At 32.0% G+C, this 24617-nt stretch overlaps 1 protein-coding gene across 1 annotated transcript; it reads right to left on the bottom strand.

Annotated features, from left to right (window-relative positions):
* Nucleotides 1–2337: 2337 nt before the first annotated feature.
* LOC123194430 (auxin efflux carrier component 2) lies at nt 2338–5215 on the bottom strand. The gene is made up of 6 exons (XM_044607623.1): nt 3824–5215; nt 3424–3715; nt 3265–3350; nt 3009–3166; nt 2846–2922; nt 2338–2764 (listed from the first exon to the last, which is right to left on the bottom strand). The coding sequence occupies exons 1-6, from the start codon at nt 5043–5045 to the stop codon at nt 2698–2700; spliced, it is 1902 nt and encodes a 633-aa protein (XP_044463558.1). The 5' UTR covers nt 5046–5215; the 3' UTR covers nt 2338–2697.
* Nucleotides 5216–24617: the final 19402 nt, after the last annotated feature.

The following is a 24617-nucleotide window of genomic DNA, read 5'->3' as shown; positions in this document are numbered from 1 at the left end:
TATGTTACTCATAACATACACAAAATAATGAAATGAAGGAGAATATGATAATAAAACACAAAATAATATTCATGACTCTAAAATAATTATATATGATAGATTCTAATTACAAAAATTTTAAGCATTTACCTTAGTAATCAAGTGACCTATATTTTTATTCTTAAAAGAAGTCTTAAAACATCAAAATTCAGTAGATCGATAGATCTAAATCATCAACAAATTCGATTCTATTTTTATGGATGTTTAATATAAATCCACCTAATATTTATGTGTACTATAGGTATACAACCAATAACATTTACAACCACACCTATTGTTTTATAGTTTATTCTACATTATTCTTTATTTCGATTTAATCTTAGTTCGTTTCTAGTGGTGTGACTGAGATTTTCTATTATAACCATCTTTGAGTTAAAATTATTTCATCTATGATGACTATTACTAGTAGTTGCATTCGCTTAGGAAATGATACAATGCTAGTGAGCCGAGTTTGATGGCTTTCATTAACAAGAAAATATAACGTTAATTCAGAATTTCTTTTTCCGATATTGCTACTATAGGAGTATATTATTAAAAAAAATAAAAAGTAAATAATATTTTCTCTTCCATATTATCATGATCAGGAAAAAATTCTGAACATTGCAGAGTTGTACTAAATTACAAAGTCATTAGGAGTATTATTAAACTTGATGTTCAAATTTATCTTTCAAATTTCTCCATGAATTTAATAGATCTATCATTATATTCACATTTACGGCTTGCAATCCTTTAGGGATGTTATGCTGGTAAAATAACAGTCTTAGAGTTGTCCTTCTGAGACATTGTTTTTCAAGGCTCATAAATTATAGATGGAGAATTGTATAAAAAGCCTATTTAATTATATCGATCCAATTTTAGAAATTTTAAGTTTAAATATTATTTATATTCACAAAATTTTGGTTTTGTAGAGAATATATTGGGATTAATATTTAAAATTTTAGATTCAGATATTATCTCATATTTACAAAACTTCTAGTTTTATAATTAATTTTTAAAACATTATAGTATATAAACTTTAATTCTGATTATATTCTATATTTCAAGTCCATCTTTTTCACAATTTATGCAAGCTTCAAGTTGCAAATGAGATATAGTTATATTAAGCAAACAAATATTTTGATGAAATTTAGGACTTCAAGCCCATATATATATAAATATATATTCTCATAATTTTGTAAACTTCAAATTACAAATCAAATACAATAATTATAATATAAATAAATATTCAAATGATATTCAAGACTTCGAGTCTAAATTCATAATTTTGCAAAGTTCGAATTACAAGTGGTATTCAAGACTTTATATTCAGATTCATGATTTTGTAAACTTTAGGTTGTAAATGAGATAGAATTATAATTTGCATTTACAAATATGAAACAATTATGGTTTATATTTTGCAAATAGGATAATATCATAATTGAGATATTCATATTTGCATCATACAAACAGAATAACAACATAAGTGAAAGATAACTATTATTAAGACATACCTAAACTGTTTATACTGATAATGTATTATAAATTTAATTAGAATAATTTATAATTGTAAATAGAAATATAAAAATATATAAAATTTATGTTCATAAAAGAGAATACATAAAAGCTGCAAAGGAAATTGAAAGGGTGAGTATGCTTTTATTATTGAGACAAGGGTGAGAGCAAAATATTCAAATAGAGTGAAGTAGTGCTCCAAATGAAAGGGGGGAAGGGGTCCTTATATGGGAAAATTCTTCTGCTAGACAACTAATATTGCCACCCAAAGTCCACATCCCCCTTACCCGCCTCCATTTCATTTAATGCATTCCCACCAAGTTTTTCAATTTGCCTCTCACGTGGTGGAAAATATCCACCATATATATGACATATAAAACTATAAAGTATAAAGGTTTAGTTGATTTTTTGTCACCATCTCAGTCCCATTCTTTTAGAAAGTAACAGTTCAGTCTTAAGAGTTAGTGGTGTTTAAGCTATGTTGTATTTTTTTGTTTCTTATTTTCATTATTTAGAGGTAGTAATCGACTTTTTTTAATCGGTTGACGAATTTGTTAATGAAATAAAAAAAGTAAGGAGATAAAAAGACTTTGTAACAACATGTTATCTATTTTAACATTTGAAACCTTTCTGGGTAATGTGTTAATGGTCTTTAAAAGATTAGGCCTGGAAGTCAACCCACCCAATGCAGAGCCAAGTTGGTTGCTGAAAGAAGCTTTTGATGAGGACCATAAATTTTTTATCCTTATATTGTATCCATCTTGGAGTTATTCATCATAAAATGAAAAATATATATCATTCGTTCAGTTCTTTATCAACTATATTATTTAGATAGAACAAATTATAATGAGCTTATCAAAAACAAAATATCTCGATATTCACAAACAAACTAAGATTTGAGTCAAAAGAAAAGTGAAGACCTAAGTGTTGAAGTTCAACAGATGAAAATAATAAATAAGAATGTAGCATTTCCCCGTGCAAATCAATCTCTCTAACTGACCTAATTCCTACCTAACTAATATTAATTTAATAGCAGTTGGCATTGATAACTAAATGATTGGAGCCAATGTCCACATGCATGTGATTAAAGATACCTTGAATTCAATGCCAACGTTTATTGTTATTTCTTCACCGTCAAAGCCTTCACTTGGATTTACAATCCTAAAGTTAAACCCCCAGAAGCACATAGTAGCAAATTGTTATGGGCAAGGCAATTAGCATTCCAAAAATAACCCTGCACAAATTCAATTCACATTATTATTTGTGTATATATTATATATACAATACAGAGTAGCAAAGGAAGAAATTAACTTACGCAGTGCTAAGTATGTCTGGATGGACATTGTATTCCTTGGCAAATACAAAAGGAACGATACCCTGGGGAAGTGAGGCCTGCCAAGAAAAAAATAATACACTAAATTATTTCAGTTATTATTATTATTATTATTTGATATCAGTTAATTAATAAAACTAATGACCTGAACAATTGCAACATGGAGGAGAACTCCTCGGAGACCAATGGCAATAGAGGTCGCAGCAATCACGGCGGGACCTGTCAAAAATCTTACAGCCATTGCAAATGTTGCCACAGATTTTCCACAAGATATGATCTTTGGTTGTAAAGCCATGAACAAACCTATTAACCCAACAGATTTATTTATTTATTATATATTTTCAAAGTTAATTCAACCAATTTATGTAAGACATACAAAACTTAATTAAATACATAATTACCTAGACTGAACATGGCCAATCCCAGACCTGCATTAGATAATATGGATATGGATCCTGACACAATAGTCGGCATTTGAATGTGCCACCTGCAAACCAAATTAATTTAATTACTTGTACAAACTAACTCATCAATTAATTAATTTGTTCCCAAATTATTACCTGAATGATATAAGAGACCAAATGAGTCCTAAAAGGCTTGAATATGTGTTGGGATTTCTTATGAGCTTCCTCCAAACCATAATAAATATGAGTCTAGTCATTACACTTGCAGGAGGCATCTGCTGCTTCTTTCCTCCTTCTTCCATTTCAATCTTCTTCTGACAATTACTCAGGGGAGAAGCACTTGTTGGAAACTTTGATGAATTTCCATGTCCATCCTCAATGTCAACACCTCTGCTTTCTCCATTGCCTTTTGTTGCAGGACCCATATTTTCAATTAACTGCTGCATAGCTGTGTATGTGTATATATATAAACTTGTATCAATTTATTTGTAAATTAATACAATCTATATAATATATTTAAAGAAAAAAACCCAAATCATAATTAATATTGACTTACCTTTAGAAGCAGCACTTTCATTTTGAAGAGCAGCTTTATTGGAAAAGTCAATGGCTCCAAAGTCAGTTGATGCGGCTCTATTGACAGCATGCCTAAGATTTCCTTCAGAAACTGGAGATGCACTTGAACTCCAGACAAACATGTGAAGCTCTTTATTAGGCATAACTCCACTTTCCTTCTTCTTTGATGTACCTCCAGAAAACATTGGGTTTGGAGGAGGATATGAAGAAACCACTCCTCCATTAAACAACTCACCACTCTTACTTCTCCCTGCCCCTTTCTTCCCAATCTTAAACATCTCCTCGTCGAAATTCGAAGTCCTCGGTGTGGCTCCTTTTGATGACTGTAATGAAAAAACATCACCAATTCCCCCTTGGAAGCTATTTGTGTATCCATGTTTTGGACTCGGGGCTTTACTTGCAAACATAGCATAAAAATCGTTCTGATTAAAACTTGAAGCCCTTGGTGTTGGCTCTCGCGAAGATTGTACCGAATAGATCTCAACACCAGTAAGATTTGATGCTCGTGGAGTCATTGATGTTAAAGAGTTCAATCCATGAGACTTATTGAACGATGAAACCATTGATGATGCACCAGATCTTCTCACCACCACATGGAGTTTTCCATCATCACCGATTTCAGCATCAGCCTGCAATGGTTCACGTCCATTAAGAGAAATAACATCAGAATCAACCCGGAAAGTAGTGATAGAGCCAGCAGTCTCAGGAAACTGCTCGGTTATAAGTAGCTTTGCGCCTCTGTACTCGAACATAAAGAGCATGAGTGTGTACCAAATTACACTTTGCAACACCACAATTTGAACCATCAAACTCCCAGAGAAATCTCCATACATAGCTTTCAATAGTGGGATGCCCATGACAAGAGTGTTTGGAAGTGTAGAAAGAGAAAAGAGAGTGATCATCCACTCAAGGTTGCCATGTTTTGTAAAAGCTTGCCAGAGGAAAAGAGCCGCAAGAATGACAACTTTTTGAAGACTATCAGCAGCGATAAAATGATAGTTCATGGTATAAGGGTTATTGGAGGAAATGAAGTGAAAGGAAAGCAATGGAACGGCAAAAACAGCAACAAAACGGTTAATGCCAGAGCACTGATCTGGTGTGAAGATTTTCCACCAACGCACTGACCCATAAGCTAATATCATAGCAACATATAGGGGTACTATTGCAGCAAGAACATCGTAAATGTCTTTACCAGTAATCATGGCTAAAAACAAAGAAATTATTGGATTGCACTTAAGAAAAGAGAGGATAAAAAGGAAGAATTGAGTTTATAATTCTAAGTTTCTATAATGAGAATAAGAGCATAGGGAAGTTTTTGATGGCTGATTGTCCTCTTTTATAGAAGAGGCCTTCAGTAGTTTTCCCTCGGGGTAAATGTACAGGGAAGAGGTTTAAGAGATGAGATTTTATCGATTTTCATAAATAAGTGACAGAGGGCAGATGGGTTTTCGACAATGACAAAGTGCAATGTTTTATTATATATAGACAATAGATCTTTACTGCTACCGCAGATCACTGAAAACTGCCTAACTCATGTGCGTGAACGAGCGCTGAGGCGAGGAGGAAGGCTTTTGTAAATTTGCAATGACTTTATTATATACTTGTAAAATCTAACTGGAATCTATCTACATAACTCAACATATTCAACCTTTCTCTTTATTAAAGTAATCTGCAACTTTTATATTTCACTGAACAAATCCTCTCTCTGCCTAAGCCACGTTCTTCTCTTTTCCTTTGGAAGAACAGAGAAGGATGCGAAATTTGGTGAACCTTTCCCTGTTATTTTAATAACACAAATTCTTGTCATTATTCATGCAATTGATCAATTGAATCTAAACAAACTTACTTATTTCATATATATATATATATATATATATATATATATACACACACATTATAAAATATTTAAAATTAAAAATATTAATGATTAGACAAGTTTAATATATTATAATTGATCTATATTCATTTTCAAAATTGGATCAATTGTTGATCACTTTTATAAAACTATTCTTTCTTTTCTATATATTTCAAAACAAACAATATTTTTAATAGGAAAGTTCTTGTACATGCATTGAAAAAAGGGATTTCACATATTTTTATAACAATTTATTAGGTCATTTTATTAGAAGTCTAATAAGCTTAATAGTCTACGTTTGCATCATTATAACTTATATTTTATCTACGTAATGTATTGAACATTCAATAAAATTAATCACCACATACTTATAAAACTGAATTCATTTAAATATATATTTACTCGTATTTTATTAAATTAAAATAATATTAAGGTTGGCCCGCCTTAGATAAATTCTCTTACATTTCTAATAGCATATTTTAGTAACATTCAATGGTATATAATTTATGGCAGCCAATAAGATACTTGTAAAGTTAAATTTGTAGAGAGGTACGAATTTCAATTGGTCTTGTATTATAAAGACATGATTTATAAATATATAGCAACTGATAAAAAATTTGGTGCCAATATACATGCTTAAAATATTTTAGATTAATTTTGATGTAATGAGTTATCGAGATTCATGTTCTAAAGTTGAGTCGTACTATAAAATGCCTAATTTCTCGGTTTGATAGTATTCTTTATTTATTTTTTTTAAATCCATTAATCTAAATTGAATAATAGATAACATGTATTTTGCCCGGATATTAAAAAACAAAATACCATAATCTGGCCGTTTATACTTTTTTATCACACTTTTATATACATAACAAATATACCGTAAGTAGTACACAGTTTCAAAAATACCCTTATGGTGAGAAAAGATTGAGTATTGTGCAATTGTACTATTCACGCATGAAAAAATTGTGTAAACGATTCTTTTCTGCAAAGTAGAAGAATCTCTACAAAAGCATATGGCTATTCACTTTCCCCAAATTAATTAAAAAATCTTATTCCTTCCAAGCCTCCACCAAATATTTGAAGCCTCCACGATGAAGAAGAAGAAGCCACCACGTGAAGAAGAAGAAGTAGTCAACGCAAAAGCCTACACCGATAAGGAGAACCAATGCCAACGACGAATGCTTTACCACCAATGCCGACAAGATCAAACGGTCCATCGACCTACACCATCATTTGAATATGATAGATTTGGGAAGAATGGCACGCTGAGTTTTGCAGGTTAGTGTTTTCTACTTAGATTCATTTGCTGCGATTTTGTTAATGTATTATAAATGTTGGTTTTTGGTGTTGGTGTATGAATAGATCTATACAAAAGAGGATTTTTGTTGTGTTGATGATGTAGTTTGGGTGTGTGACAATTAATTTTGATTTGGTTTTTGCTGATCTAAGAAGTTGATTCTGAAAAATTTTTGAAGATAGAGGGATATCCAAATATCTATATATTACCTCCTATTGGGCAATACTGGATAGGATATCCCCTACTAGGCGATATCTTAGGGACGATATCCAAGATATCGCCTACTAGGCGATATCCACGTGGATATCACCTATTAGGCAATATCGTCAAGATGGAGATCCTATCCTTTTACTTTTTCTCGACTTCTTCTATCATATTATTTATTTATTATTTTTGATTTATTATTATTTAATATATAATTATTCAATTTCAATTTTTTTAGTAATGTTGATCCAAAAAAATAAAAATAAAAAATAAATGAGAAAATAAAGATATAGATAAAATAAAAAGAGAAGCCGTTAGTCAGTGCATGTTTGTGGTATTTGTTTTTCTTTCTTTTGTTTTCCATTTATATTGTAGGAACACTGAATCAATATCCAAAAGGGAGCATACAAGTTTCATAAAACATATAAATTTATTGAAAAAATGACCGTCTGAATAAAGATGGATGTTGTTAGCGTCATAAACCAAAAATTGACGATAACGCAATGAGAGATATTCCAAACAACCTGTTTTGGCTAATTTTTGGGTTTAGAAGAGATCACTTTAGTTCCATTTTTATCCATGTTGTATTTTTCCATCTAATTAACCAAGGCCAACATGATAGAGAACCATGGTTCTGAATAAACAGTGTGAAAGTACGTTTCAGGCCAATGTAGTTTACATTTGTCACTAGTCTTTTATTCAGAATATGATACAGATATTTTCCATTATGTGAATTGCTCAAAAAGTCCTAGATTAATGTTATAATACTTCCCAAGGCTTAGTAGGTCATTACGATATCAAGACATCGAGGGAGCGGTTGATGACTAGATTTTGAGTGACAATTATAAGAATGTCGTAAAGTTTGTCGTTTTGTATTTAGTGCATTTTTTCCTTTTAAGGGTAGATAATAGAAATGTGGCATCTTATTGATGATCTAAATGCATTTAGTCGGTATCTATAAGGTGTGTTGTCATGGAAAAAGACAGTAGACTCCATGTGGCAAGGTATAAATGAAAGATATGAGTATTGTCTACAAAAATATGATGCATACGCAAGGCCACCTCCTGTTATCAATTACCTGGTTATGGTTCTCATTGCATTCTAGGTAAGTAACGTTTTACCATTCTAGCAAATAATCGACTTGCATGTTATCGTTAGTATTAACCAACTTAATGCCCTTTTTTAATGCAATTTTGGATTTATGATACTGTGAGCAACCTATCGCCACTTGTGCTACTCATCACATATGATCATGCCCCACGAATGCTTAAATGAATGACCCTTTTCCTTTCGACATGGGATGATACTGAAGCAATTATGGACACACCTCCAGTAAGTGGAAGTTACAACAAAGTTTTGTTAACTGATATAATAGAATATAATGATATGTTTTGTTAATTGACAATAAAGTTTTATTTATTTGTTTCAGGATCTCATTACGGTTGTATTACATCCAATGCCCCTTGATCTAAAGATGGAGTGGTATATTAGGGTGTTGGAGTTCATGGAGAAAAGCCACTTACCATGTCATCCAATGAGAAGTCCATAGAATCGGTTGACAATTTGCATGCTACTTCAAGACATCATACTTTTTATCAATCATCTTCTCATAGTGCGTAAACCTTATATATGCCTTTGTCATCCCCCTCTGTTCAGGTCTCCCCTACGCGAGAGCCCATATCATAAGGATCTTGCACCACCACAATACAGGGATCTCTCACTAATATTCCAAGCATATCCCTGCACATATTGATATCCCCATCATGCATGTCCACCTCTCGGGTATCACACCCTCAAGAATCTCATAGGTCGACCCTCGTTAAACACTTCTTTCATATTACTACATATAGCGGTGTATCGAATGACCGTTTCCAGTAGCTTATGTTCTAGTAGACTTTCATGATTAGCCTTCAAATGCAAAAACAACTTGATCAGCATGTCGAGACGATATGAAGGAAGATGCAACAATTGTGCGATGAGATGCAAGATTTTCAAGCATCCATGTTATACCGCATGAAAGCATTTGAGGATTCATATGCTCAGAGCTCGTCATTGGTACATGTTTTTTTTTCTTCGATAAGATATGTTCTTTCTATATGTGTTAATATGAAATGACACATATGTGTTAATTTGCTTAGGTTGATGAATGAGGAAGTAAAGGTCCTGTTGAAGTCAGTGTCTCAAACGGAAGTTATCACCTAAAAGCCTAATGTGTCATATGATGATAGGTAAGGTTCTAGCATGTTCAAAGTAGTCAACATTTGGTCATGTTTTAGAAAAGGTAGATAATTGATTAGTCTTTTCACAGACCTAACCAAGACATGAAAGAATATCTTAACGGAAGAGCCCAACCTCTTAAACCAAACATTGGTCTAGGCATACTGATCATTCAATAATTGGTACCTTATGACACCTTATGATTCTCGCAATTATGTACTGTTTACAAGCCCTAACAGTATAACTAAGTCTATCTCCAAAGAAGAATGATGGGCCCTATTACTAATAGTAAGGTACTAGTTTGAAAACAAGGTAGAGAGAGTTTTCATTTATTTTTTTATTATTTTTGCAATTGTTTAACTAACTGTTTTCTGCTATAACATAGCATGCTAAAGCTTTCCTTGGGGTCCTTCATAAAACATTTTCAGATAGTAATTGGATAACACTATCAACCTAATTTGTCTCAAATCTGTCAACATACACACAAGAGTTTGACCATATTAGATCAACTATGGAGTGGTCATCGTTTTTCATTAATCAAATCGAAGGCATCTTCCCCTACTTCGCCCAATGAATTTTTTCGACCGTGGAGTAGAGTTAATAAGGTAGTTAAAGAATATTGGTTAAGATTAATTTTTAGTATATTCACTTATTTAATTTAATTTCATTATATGACTATATCTCAAGTATTTATCCCAATCAACTTTGAGAACTAACACTAGTTATGTGGTGTGTTCAATTTGATCTCATAAACTTTGTATGTATATGACTTTGCATCATACACCATGAGTAAAGCGACTTTCAAGAGGTTGATGGAACCATATAAGTGTATGACCCACATTATATTAGCTAGTAGTTATTATCAAACAAGATTGAGTGTCCCACCACCACATAAAACCCCAGTGATTAAATTTAGGTGTGTGCGAGATGTGCCAAAATAAGATCTAGGTTTGGGGGATTGTGGTTTTTTTATGCTTATGTTTACTGAGCACCTTGCATATAATCATTATTTTAACTTCACATCCGTACACTTACAATTACTAAAGAGGCATATAGTCATATCGATATACCATGGGAGGGCATTTAGTAAGAAATAATATCTCTTTTACTTACAAATAATGTTGTTTCTTTTTGCAAAGTTGTTGATTAATTTAAACTTTTGGTTGTTATGTAGACTTAAAGAAATTCCCTTAATAATGGGTTCATGTGCAAAGTTTATGGACTTAATTAACTTGTTTTCATTAATGACTTCATTATGATGCAAAGTTGATGTTATGTTATTTCATTTCCTTCTTTAAATATATGTTAATGTTATTTCATTTCCTTTCAAGTACAATGTTATGTTATTTTACTTCATTTACTTAATTTCATGAGTGTCTTAAATACAACTAACAAAATACATTAACAAAAGAGTAACTATTTCCTCTACATAACTAAATAATGCCTCCTCACCAAAAACAACCTGACAAAAACAAGTAAGAAAATGCATAAATGTGATTTTCATAAATTGAAAAAATAATCCATAATGACATACAATTGTATAAACTTCAAAAAAGGAACAAAAAATAATATGAAATCAATCATGTCAAATACCATGATATTCTAATGGGAGTAGGACTATTTCCCACCTAACTTTAGATACATTTTCAAAATGCCACCCACGGTAGATGAAAATCCACTTTTCCCACCCATGAACCATTAATATGGATGATTTCTGTTTGCATAAGGGTAAAATGAACATTTTACCCTTGTTAGATGAAATGACAAAAATACCCCTCAATTTAGTCTACAAAATTCATCTCAAAATTATTGTAAGGGTTTTACCATTCACCCCCCTTAGGTTTTAGAAACTAACATTTCACCTTACCTAAAGTTTTTAAACTTTGAAAACTAACATTTTCACCCCCAAACCTAGGGTTTCCATATTTTTCAAAATGCAGCTGCCCCCCATAACTTTCAAAACTAGCAGTTTCACCCCCATTCTTCAACTTCATCTCCCGACGTCGTCTTTGGCGTCATCACCAGCCTCCTCCTTCTCCTGGTGCGACGACGGTGGTGTGATGAAGAGATCTTTATCTCCTCGTCGCACGATGTGAAGAAAGAGATAGAGATCTCTTCGTCGCACCACCGTGCGACGAAGAGGTCTTTTTTCATCGCTCCACCCAAACGATGAAGGACGACTCTTCGCCGTCCTTCATCGCTCGTTGCGTGGTCCAGAGGCTACGACGAAAGATGACGTCCTTTGTCTGTTCTTCTAGATCTGGACGACGCTTCATCGTCCAGATCTGGGCGATGAAGGGTCGTCCTTCGTCATCTTTTATAGTCAGAGATGGGAGATTGGTCGATTGCGTCGATCGTCGGTGGTGGCCGGTGAAGGAAGCAAACCCTAGGGGTAAAATCTAAACTTTTCAAACTTTGAGGATGGGTTAGTTATTAGTTTTTAAAACCTGGAGGGGGAAACGGTAAAATTTTAAAGTTTTAAGGTTTTAAATAGTAAATGACGATTTTGCCCCTGTCTCTAACTGAAAAATTGGACAACAGTTTGGCCATGGGTGGGAAAAGTGGATTTTCATCTGCCGTGAGTGGCATTTTGAAAATGCATCTAAAGTTGGGTGGGAAATAGTCCTTCTCCCTATTCTAATTCGTCAAATTGGATGCCTTATTAATATAACCACTTGATCTGTGTCCTCTACTACAACCTAATGAACAAGATAACCCAATAATGGGAATAGGAGTTGGACTCGAATAGTTATTTTGTGGTTGGACTTCCTCTCCCTACGATGGTCTCCTTACGTGGCTTGATGGCCAACCAGACCAACTTCATTGCATTTATGACAGATACATAGGTAGTCTATTTGAAGGTGTCTAAGTTGATTGATCACCAACCAGATTGACATTTTCGTGGTACATTATCTGTAAATAATCCATGGAATAATATACGTTTGCCCATCTAAAGTAGTCTGATAGGTTATAAAATTAAGCAACAACTACAACATGCATACACAGAATCTATGAAAGTTGAAATTTCTCGCAGTTGCACATCCAGTAAAGAATATTAACCAGGAACACATGTTGTCATGCATCATGAACTTCGTACCTATGGACGTTGATCAGTTTGACTACCATATTTACATATTTACGCACATGTCTGATAATCTTATCTTTCACCTATAGTATCAACGAGTAAGATCAATCATCTAATTAAAAACAAAAAATCAAACCTAATGTAATAATGGCTAAATAAAATTCAACAAAATTTTGTTCTTATACCTACTAAGTTTTGCTTATTGTAAAACCAATATTGCATTATGCTTCTAATAAACTCTGCCAAAATAGTGATAGACGAAGATCATGCAATTCTTGTCAAAGCATTTAAGGACTCAACAATATTGGTTATCATGATGTTATACCATCATCTTCCAAAGTAGGCACAAGCTCATTTATCATAATCAATATTGCTTAAATATAAAGCTGTTGCGGGATTCACCCAATTTATCTTAGTCATGGCCTATTCGAAGTCCTTTAAGCAATACACTTTTGTAATTCTCTAAAATAATCTTCCAATATGTTTGATGTTTTTGAACTATGTACACATGTTGCCTTTTATATTATAGTTACAAAAGCCACGATGGTCATGTAGGAATACAATTGCCATATTGAATGATGCCTATCTAAAATCTGAAAATAATGGCTAAGTTTGGAATATCCCCGATACACATTTATAGGTACCTCAAGAACGAGGTCCACGTATATATTCCCTCTTTATGATCAATACCGAATGCAAGTGGATAAATTTAGTTATTGTCGTTTTTTACAATGGTAATGAAAAGTGATTCGATGTACTTTCCCTTCAAATGTGAACTGTCAATACAAACAACAAGAAGAAAAAATTATTAAAGTCCCCTTATCGAACAACCTAAAGCTATGAAGAAACATTAAAACTTATTCTCTGTATCAACATTAATATATGCAGAGGTTCTTGGGTTCTTTAGCTATCTGTCATGTTGAAGATAATTTCCTTTGGTTGGTAAATCTGATCAACTACATATATTGATTTAAGGATGGTTTCTAATGATCTAACACATGTCTATCTATGATGCGATAATATTTGATCCCTTGGACAACTGTGTGCATCATCTATGTATCATAACACCCAGTAGTCTCCATCTTCCTCCCTTTTGGCTCGTGCCCCCCATTTGCATTGATAATCTATACATCTAATTTGATAACGTTTCGTATCAGAGTAAACAACTTTTCATTAGAAACCTATCTCTAAAGCGTATCTCTCAAATAAAGCTATTAATTCAACTTCAGAATCATAAAAAACCATTAATCTTAAACTGTTATCTCTTTGTGTTTCTTAATTACTAATACCAACGTTCTTAACATCCACTGTCAGCTCAGAAACCCACTGGAACGGATTAGGGTTATGAATATGCATATGTTCTTATATCTATAGAGCTATGATAACCCATACTAGACTCAACCCCTTCATTGATTTGACTTCTCACAATGTCTTCACTGGGTTCACAATCCATGTCATCAATATCATCGTCATTATCCTTAAGATTGTAGTCTTCATCCACATCTTCATCATTATCTCTATCACTATTATTCACACCATACTCCTGAAACATTTATGGTTCTGCCTAACCGTATAAGCAATGATCCTCTCTTTCCGGCATATAGACCACTTCATTGAGTTGATTGTCTTTTCTTTTAGTAGGAGCCTGGGTAACATAAAGTTTTATCGATCCTCATAAACTTCTTGTTTCCATCATTACATACTCAAGATTGTCATCATTTTTTATCTTAATTGGACCCACTAATGCATCACCTACGATAAATATGTGGATATTTGCTTGACTTTGATCAAATCTCAAACAATTGCATCTTTTACCCAGGAATCCTTCGTAATCAATATTTGAGTCAATAAAAATCGATTTTTCATTCCCATTGACATATTTCTATACATTATCATCACTTATAATCTAATTCCCTCCGAAATGAACAATAAATTCGACCTTTTCCATTTTTACCTACCTACATTTTTCAAGCAAAATTTCAAAATTCTGTTGAAAAAAGATCAAGCAAGCTGTAAGCAATATCATCTACAAGCTATAGACGAGATCGCTCGATAGGTGATCTCGAAATAATAACAGGATCTCGCCTATAGCCTAGATCCCATCATTATTTCTGTTCCTCCTAACATTTAGAAAAGAAACTACAAAAACGATTTTTAGTGAATATTCACATCCCATTTAACCTACCTATACTCTAACTTCTTTAATATATACATATAACAACATTCAACAAACAAAATACGGAATAAATGTTACCATTTTTACAAATTCTCTAACTACATCACTTACTAAATTTTATGGTAAATCAACTACTTTAGTATAAAATTTTTAGTTTTGAACTATTACACCAACAAATACAGAAGAAAGGGGTATAGATCAATACTAACCTTGATTAAGATGAATTATTAGCAAGAACTCTGAAAATATATTTTTTTCAGTGTTGAAAAGAATGTCTATTACTTGTGTTTATAAATATTAAGATATGAGTAGTTTTAGTATTTAACTAATAAAGTGGTATAACTGTTTAATGAAAAAAATGTGTGGTAAAAATGTATAAGTAGGCCTAAAAAGTGATATTTTTTTAATATCCCTATTTTGGCACAAGGAATCATTTTATGTGACTTCTCCAAATATGAAATTGATGCTTATAAAAGTGAGCTTATGATTGAGATAGATTTTAAAAAATACATAATAAATAAGCCAAAAAAAACATAATAATGAGATAGATCACCCGAGGTTTGATCTATTCCTAAATTCTCACTTGCTAAATTTTAAAAACTCAAATACCTTATTTTGTTAAAATTCTTTGTTATGATTAAAGGTAAAACAATCATTTAACAAAAAAATTTAAAAAAAACTAAAATTTTCATTTCTCCCCTTTTAATTTAAAAAACTAATAATTTTTTCTTATCCAAAGTTTGAAAAGTTACATTTTTTCTCCTAGGCTCTTTTTTCTTTCTCTTCTCTAACCACCTTCTCCGTTTTGGCTGACAGCCAACACTTCCCACCCATCTTCCCCATTTCTATTGCTTAGAAGACACCATTGACAATCGAAGAAACGGAATTGTCTTCATCCATCTAGATGACACTTGGATAGATTCATCTTTGTCTATCCATCATTTGAAGATGAATTACAAAAAAGTCAATTACTAATTTATAAAAAAATTCATTACCAACATGTCCTTATATTTTATTAAAATTATAAAACACCCCTAATCTAAATTAGAGATTTAATTAATAAATTTGTCTTTTAGAAATGTTTAATTTACCAGTATGTCCTCTAGTAATTTGCCTTCAACTAAGCTACCATGAACAATAAATGTAATGTTTCACAAGAACTACACAAATCAAAGTTTAACTTTAACCAATTTCACATAATCCAAGCCATACAATAACAACAATTTCGCCTAACCACGCCTAAACTTCAACAAATTGTAGACATGATCAAATTGCACTTGTTTGGAATCCATGGCAAAAATTAATTTATTTATGTTTGAACAAAGATCTTCAGTTTAACTAAAAGACCAAATATGAACACATGCATTGCAATGGTTATGGATAACACAATTTACAAAAAAAGAAAACCAAGTCTATTGTCTTTGTCCTTCAACTAATACACAAGAAACTTCCCTATTGCAACAACTATGAACGGCCACACAAAAATAAAAAAACTTAACTTCATCACTGATTTGATACATTCGTGAACATCATTTAAAAAATATTCTATTATGTAACCTTATAATTATTGAACACAAATAAAGATTACAACTCAATATGATTCAATACAACCTTATAATGAAAGCAAATTAAATATGTTAAAAGAACTAATAAATACCTCTTTAATTTTAAGCTTAAGATAAGCATGACAATTGACCTGAAGAAAGAATCAACTGATAATGGAAGTCTACAAATGTGTGGTGAGGTTGATAAGCATTCTTAAAGTTTATAAGTATATAATATATATCAATTCCATAGGGATTGAGAGCTAACTACTAGTTTGTTTTGCAACTTATATCAAATGGAAGTCTATAACTTATATGTAGTAAATATCAATCGGATCCAAGTGAGCATTATTGGACAACTATGAAGAACATCCTAAAATACTTAAAAAGAACCATGGATGCATTCTTGGTTTATGGAAGAGATGAGGAATTAACTGTAATAGGTTATAATGATGTCAGTTTTTGAACTGATACATGTGTTTTGTCTCAATGGTGCTAATATTAGCTAGAAAAGCTTAAAATAAATCACTATGGTTGATTCTACGATTGAAGTTGAGTACATTGTGTTATTAAATGCAACTAAAAAAATGATCTGGATCAAGACATTTGTCATCTAACTTAGAATGGTTCCAAGCATTGTTGACCCAATTGATTTTTATTGTGATAACAATGGTGTCATTACTCAGGCAAATGAGCAAAGGTCTCGCCAACAATCCAAACATATACTCAGACAGTTCCACCTAATTAAAAGATTCTTTAGTATAGTGATATGCAAATATGTAAGGTTAATTTGGATAACAATATGGTTGACCCACTAATGAAGCCTCTATTGCAAAAGAAGCATGAAAATCATGTAGCATCTTTTGGCATTAAACAATGAAAGATTGGTTATAGTGCAAGTGGACATTGTTAAAGTTGGTGCTCTAGAGCCAATCTTGTGATGTACTTATATTATCATTATTAATAAAAGGCATGGTTTCATTTGTTAATTATAGTTATCTATATATGATGAAAGTCCTTAGATTGGTGGAACTATGATAAAAGGATCAACAGGGTTTTTAATCATGAGAACCCTATAATCACATTAGGTTAGCTGATCTAGAAATATCTATAACCATAATATTATTTTAAGCTAGGATACAAATAATACAACAAGACTCATAGTTTTGAACAACCCTATCAAAAGGTAGTGATAAATCTCACGTGTCAAACTATGAGTGACAACATGGTGTAACACATAGGTGCATGTTAAGAGTATATCTACTAGACATACCTGAAAAACAGATTTAACATAAATGGTAACCAATGTTTGTGGAATAAATCATCTGACAAACAATATGGCTGACTCATTAATAAAGCCTCTATTGCAAAAGAAGCATGAAAATCATGTAGCATTTTTTGGCATTAAACAATGAAAGATTGGCTATAGTGCAAATGGACATTGTTAAAGTTAGTGCTCTAGAGCCAATCTTGTGAGGTACTTATATTATCATTATTAATAAAAGGCATGGTTTCATTTGTTAATTATAGTTATCTATATATGATGAATGTCCTTAGATTGGTGGAACTATGACAAAAGGATCAACAAGGTCCTTAATCATGAGAACCTTACAATCACATTAGGTTAGCTGATCTAGAAATGTCTATAACCACAATATTATTTTAAGCTAGGATACAAATAATACAACAAGACTCATAGTTTTGAACAACCCTATCAAAAGGTAGTGATAAATCTCACGTGTCAAACTATAAGTGTCAACATGGTGTAACACATAGGTGCATGTTAGGAGTATATCTACTAGACATACCTGAAAAACAGATTTCACATAAATGGTAACCAATGTTTGTGGAATAAATCATCTGACAAACGATAGTGCATGTGATCGCTAGACTTAAGATCATTGGAATGTCTTATACACCAATTATCTTAATTTGACATTAACCCAACACAACCCTATTAAAGGGTTATTAGAACGATAGTGATTGACTATGCCAAAAAGTATAGCAAGGCTATTATGAATCAATAAAGGATCATCACTTTCAAGTACTAGAGAAAGATATCTTGGGGTATTATTTGACTAACGACTATGACCAATCGAATCTATGGCCACAATGGAGATTTAGGTTAAAGCCCGAATTCAATTAAACTCAGTCAATATTTAGGAAGAAAAGTCACAAAGTCAAAATAACTGAGATGGATATTATTTCTGTGTCTTAGCCTTGATGAGATATCAATTTGATAAGAGATTCAAATGCATAATAATCGTACCATTGAAAGGTTACATTAGTTAAAGTTGATTCTCATTATATTAGGTGGTCAAGATATCTTACTAAAGGTTACTTGTGATTTGTGAACAATAAGCTGATTGATTGAGAATTAATCAAAAATATTATTCACTACCAATATATTCGAGAACCTATGAGTCACACACATAAGGGGTTATTTACTACAACTTGGATTTTTGAGATGGTAAGCACAAAATAGTAAATCACCAAGGGTTGGAGATTTGGAACTAAAAGAAATCATGTTTAACAATATTTAAAAGTTAATATTTAAACATTGATTAAGACCCAATTAATATGATTAATAGGTGTGGTATATTTGTTCAAACACCAATAAGACTTATGGTGGAGTATATAAAGAGACTATTAGGGTTATGCTATAAATACATGATATTGTCATAACCCTAAGCAAGTGAAAATAAGAAAAAGGAAAAATTGAGAGCCTCTCTAGAAACCCTAGCTATCACTCTCTCTCTTCTTTGGGAAGAAATTTTTCTCAAAATTTCTTCGTCATCTCTACAATATACTCAGTAAATCATCACATGTTAGCACCTGTGAATCCCCTTGTCGTCATACAACCCTTCTATAGATGAGTAGGGCCTTATAGAGTATATGAGGAAGAGTTATTAATCTGAGGGGTATTCTTGGTGAATTCAAAGAGAATGAGCTTCAAAAGCAGGTATAAAGGTTTCTAACCTTTTTCTTTTGCATATATAATTATCCCTTGATCTTGGGATTGGGTTTCTTAAGATTTTATATGCATTCTACTATGCACTTTGTTTCATACAGCATGAGATAAACCCTACATTTTTTTTCCATTTCCTTTTGGGTAATGTTTAACCCTTTCCATCATTAGAATTGAACTATTTTACTCTTTCACCTTTGTCATGCTTCAATTTAAAATTTTTCTTGTTAGAGGAAGACTTGCTTCTTTGATAATCTTGGAAGGTCTTTGCAATCATCATGGTTGTGACTACATCTTGTAGCCTATGTCATAGTACTTTGATTTTTGTCCCATTTGTATAGTCTATTCATGAAACTGAAAAGCTTGTCATTTCATTTTAATGATTTACAACATCAATTTGACAAATTCTTTGAAATAGTTCATTATTAAAAGTATGCTTTAATTCTTTCATCCATTTTTTTGCATCACAAGCTACATTTTCATGATGTAATTGGCCCTTTAGTTCTTTCAACAAATTCTTCCATGTCTTAATTGTGCAAGTATGACATTTCATCTTTACAAGATTCCTGTTCCACCAACTAGCAACAAAATCATATAGATACATTGTGATTTAATTCATTTTTTCCCTTTTCATAAAATAACTTGATTGTATCAAAATTGCACCCTATAAGTCAAAGAAAAATGTCTAGCTCTTTTGCATCCTTCTTCTAGTTATACTTCTTTTAAGAATTTTAACATACAGGGCTACAGTCAAAGATAAAGTGATAATCGTTCTTATTATTATTGTCTTCTTATAGATAGTACAATTTGTCTTTATCTAATCCAAAACCATTTTTTACCTCTATAATTTGAGTTTGATGCATAGCCAATCCACTAAACATTTTAGTTTAAAAACCTTGATGAAAGACACCTAACATATTCTTTAATGGTTCTGAGCCAATGTAACACCTATAAGTATGCTCAAGGGTATGTTTGTCTTTTGCATTAATTTTGACCTTGGAAAAGTTTAAATTAATTATTTAATAATTAAAGGCTAGAACAAATTCCCTCAACTTAAATATTAAGTCTAAAATTTAATTGGTGTCTTCTAACATGATACCCTAATTAACCTTGTTTACCAAAACAAAGGATACACTTCTACCATATAAAAAATTAAGTGATAATCATGTTGGGTCTAACTTAACTAATGTACTTTGTTTGTTCATCAAAGCAAAGATGAAGTATGTTAGAAGCATGAGTAAGAAATGTATTTGTCCAATGCAAGGAGATATATAGTATCTACCCAACTGATACCGAGAGTCACATTTGAGGTCGCATGATTTGTTAAAGTAACACATGACTTGAGATTGTAGGCTTTTGGTGATTAATAAGAAATTTAACTATTCAATTAATGCCAACTTGTTCGCCAAAGTGAAGGGAAAAATTAATGCTATAAGATCTCTGTGTACTAAGACATTCACCTGAACTTCTTTGTTTAATAGTGAGGGTTATTGGTTTGAGAAAAATAGTGAAAGTATTTTAATTATTATATTCATAATTAAAATGAATATTAATAAATTAAATAAAATTATTAATTCTTTTATTTGTAAATTATAGAACACTTAATCACCATGTCAAGCCCAACGTATCGATCAATTCTTGAAAAAGAAAATAGACTCACCGAAAACAACTTCTCTGATTGGTATAGAAATCTTTAGATTATTTTGTGTCAAGAAAAAATGTTGTATATCCTTGAGTGGTCATTGCCCCTAAGCCCAGTCTTGATGCCACTCAAGAGCAAAAAGATACTTTTAACAAGTATCTTGATGACTCTGTGAAAGTTCAGTGCCTCATACTGACTTTCATGTCACTTAAGCTTCAAAAACAATATGAGGAAATGGATGCACAATTTACACACCTTTGACAATTATATGACACTTGTGCAATGATATGAGATGTCAAGTGCATTATTTGATTGCAAACTCTTTGAGGGAGGACAAGTTAATCCTCATATAGTTAAAATGATTAACTACATTAAGCGATTAACGAGTTTAGGCTTCATCATGGATAATGAGCTTACCAATGACCAAATGTTGAAATCCATCTTTAATTCATGGGCTAATTTTATCACGAATTTTAACTTTAACAAAAAGTAGAAAACCTTGGAAGAATTGTTGTATATGCTTAGACAGGCTGAACAAGAAGTACAAAAGATAGTTTTAATTAATATACTTGTAGTTCAAGCCCAAACATCAAAAGTCAAGGCTAAAGTCAAAGGAAAGGCTAAGACTCAACCCAAGCTCCCAAAGCAAATAAGCAACCTGGTATTATTACTCAACCTACAAGTGGTATGGGGAAAAGAAAGGTTGTTTGTTTCTATTATGGCATGACAGGTCATTAGAGGAGACATTGCAAAGCTTTTCTAGAGAATAAAAAGAAAAAGTTGGCAGAAGCCTCTACTTCAAGGACTGGGACAAAGTAGATTGCTCACACAAAGGAGAGGTTGACTTACATGTTAGAAATTGAGTGTACGTTATTGTATTAGCCGTAGGTGTTTATTATCTTAAATTACCCATTGGGCTAGTTTTAAAATTAAAACATCATTATTATGTTTCTTCTGTTTTTAGAAACTTAGTTTCTGTGTCTATTTTGGACAAATATAGATATTCATTTTTTATTGTTAGTGGTACTATAACCATTAGCATAAATAATCTTCTCTATGAAACCTGGTATTATTACTCAACCTACAGGTAGTATGGGGAAAAGAAAGGTTGTTTGTTTCTATTATGGCATGACAGGTCACTAGAGGAGACATTGCAAAGCTTTTCTAGAGAATAAAAAGAAAAATGTGGTTGAAGCCTCTACTTTAAGGACTGGGACAAAGTAGATTGCTCACACAAAGGAGAGGTTGACCTATATATTAGAAATTGAGCATACGTTATTGTATTAGCTGTAGGTGTTTATTATCTTAAATTACCCATTGGGCTAGTTTTAAAATTAAAACATCATTATTATGTTTCTTCTGTTTTTAGAAACTTAGTTTCTGTGTCTATTTTGGACAAATGTGGATATTCATTTTTTATTGTTAGTGGTATTATAACCATTAGCATAAATAATATTCTCTATGAAATAACTGAATTGCATAATGGTTTATATATTTTAAGGTTGGATAATAAAATTCCCAATATGTAAAATAATAAACAATTGAAATCGAATCATCTGAATACCACATATTTGTGGCATTGCAAGCTAGGCCACATAAGACTAAAACATATATCAAGACTTCTTGAACAAAAAATCTTGCAATTATTTGACTTCTAGTCATATAATGAATGTGAATCGTGTCTATTCGGTAAGATAGTCAAAATACCCTTCATTAGACACAGTGAAAAGACGACAAAACTATTAGAGATCATTCACAACGATGTGTGTGAGCCTATAATAGTGCATAACAAATTTGGGGAAACCTACTTCATCACATTTACTAATGACTTCAGTAGATATGACTATGTTTTTTTTAATGAAACATAAGTGTAAATGCTTTGAAAAATTCAAAGAAGTCAATAACGAAATAGAAAAGCAACTTAGAAAATAAATTAAAATCCTCCAAAATGATCCAGAGGGTGAATACCTGAGTGTTAAATTCAAATAATATCTAAAGGAAAATGGGATAGTATCTCAATTCACTCCTTCTAGTACTCTACAACATAATGATGCATTTGATCAAAGGAATAGGATCTTAATGGAAATAGTCAGGTCTATGATGAGTTTTACCGATCTACCCATGTCTTTTTGGGGTCATGCCCTAGAAACCAATGCCTTTACATTGAACTGTGTTTTATCTAAATCTATGGATAAAACTTTATACATGTTATGGACTAGGTGAAAGCCCAATTTAGATTACATGAGGATTTGGGATTGTAAAGTTTATGTCAAGAAATTGACTTAAAACAAGTTAAATTCTAAGTTTGAAAAGTGTATTTTTATGAGTTACTCAAAAGTTACTTAGGGATACTACTTCTACCATCCAAAGGAGTAAAAGGTCTTTGTTGCTCATACCAACATGTTTCTTGAAAGAGAATTTATTCTTAAGAGAACCAGTAGGAGGACGGTAGAGCTCGATAAAGTTTTAATATCATAAGATACAACAAATTTTAGACAAGAAGATGTGTCATCATAGATGGTTAATCATGATGAAGAAGTTCCTCCACTTTAGGTGGAATAACCTATATGCACACAAAAGTTACGTTAAGTTCATAGAATACATCACAAGCCAAAGAGATTTGGTTTTCTCCTGACTTAGCATGGTAACGTACTAGTCATCAATGATGATGAATCTAAAACCTATGACAAGCCTATTTCCAATTCAAATTTTGATAAATGGTTAGATGTCTTAAAATTTGAATAGACTTCATGTACCAAAAACCAAGTATAAACTTTGGTAGACACACCTAAAAGGATAAAACTCTGATATGGAAGGTAAGATGCATACCTATCAAGAACGATTGGTTGTCAAATGTTTCACTCAGAAATATGGCATCGACTATGATAAAACTTTTTTGTCGATTGTTATACTTAAGTCTATTAGGTATATGTTTGTTATAAATATACACTATGACTATGAAATCTTTTAGATGGATGTCAAGATTGTTTTCATGAACAGTAACCTTGTAAAATACGTCTATATGGTGTAACTTGATGATTTCGTTTTTGTTAGACAAGCAGGCAAAGTATGCGAGCTTGAAAAGTCCATTTATGGACTTAAGTAGGATATGAGAAGTTGGAATATTCATTTTGATAAAGTTGTTTGGGAGTTCAAATTCACAAAAAATGAAGATGAATCGTGTGTGTACAATAAGCCCAGTGGGACTATGATTGTATTTCTAGTATTGTATGTGATGACATTTTAATTATTGGAAATGACTTACCGCACTTGCAATAAGTAAAGGCTTGGTTATCCAAGTGTTTCTCTCTAAAAGATTTAGGAAAAGCAGTCTACATTTTTGGGAGTAAAGTTTACCAATATAAAGAGGATAAAGTGTTGGGCCTAAGTCAAAGCACATACATGACAAAGCATTGACTAGATTCATAAACTAATTATTGACTAAATTCAATACGGAAGAATCCAAGAAATGATTTATGCCCATTTCCCATGGTGTATATCTTTTGAAAGAAATGTGTCCATGTACATAATCTGAGAGAGATAAGATGAGTAGGATCTTATATGCTTTAACTATAAGATGAATCGTGTATGTTATGTTATATACAAAGATTGATATCTTATATGTCTTAAGCATTTATAATAGATATCAATTTGATATAGGTGAAAAACACTAGATAGTTGTAAAAAATATCTTGAGATATTTGAGAAAGACTAAGGATGCATTCTTGGTTTATGGAAAGGAATCTGAACTCACTATAAGAGGCTACAGTGATGTCAGTTTCTAAA

The sequence above is a fragment of the Mangifera indica genome, chromosome 13 (assembly GCF_011075055.1).
Source record: "Mangifera indica cultivar Alphonso chromosome 13, CATAS_Mindica_2.1, whole genome shotgun sequence".
Lineage (NCBI taxonomy): Eukaryota > Viridiplantae > Streptophyta > Magnoliopsida > Sapindales > Anacardiaceae > Mangifera > Mangifera indica.
The sequence above is the reverse complement of the archived record's forward strand: the minus strand, read 5'-3'. Positions and strand labels throughout refer to the sequence as shown.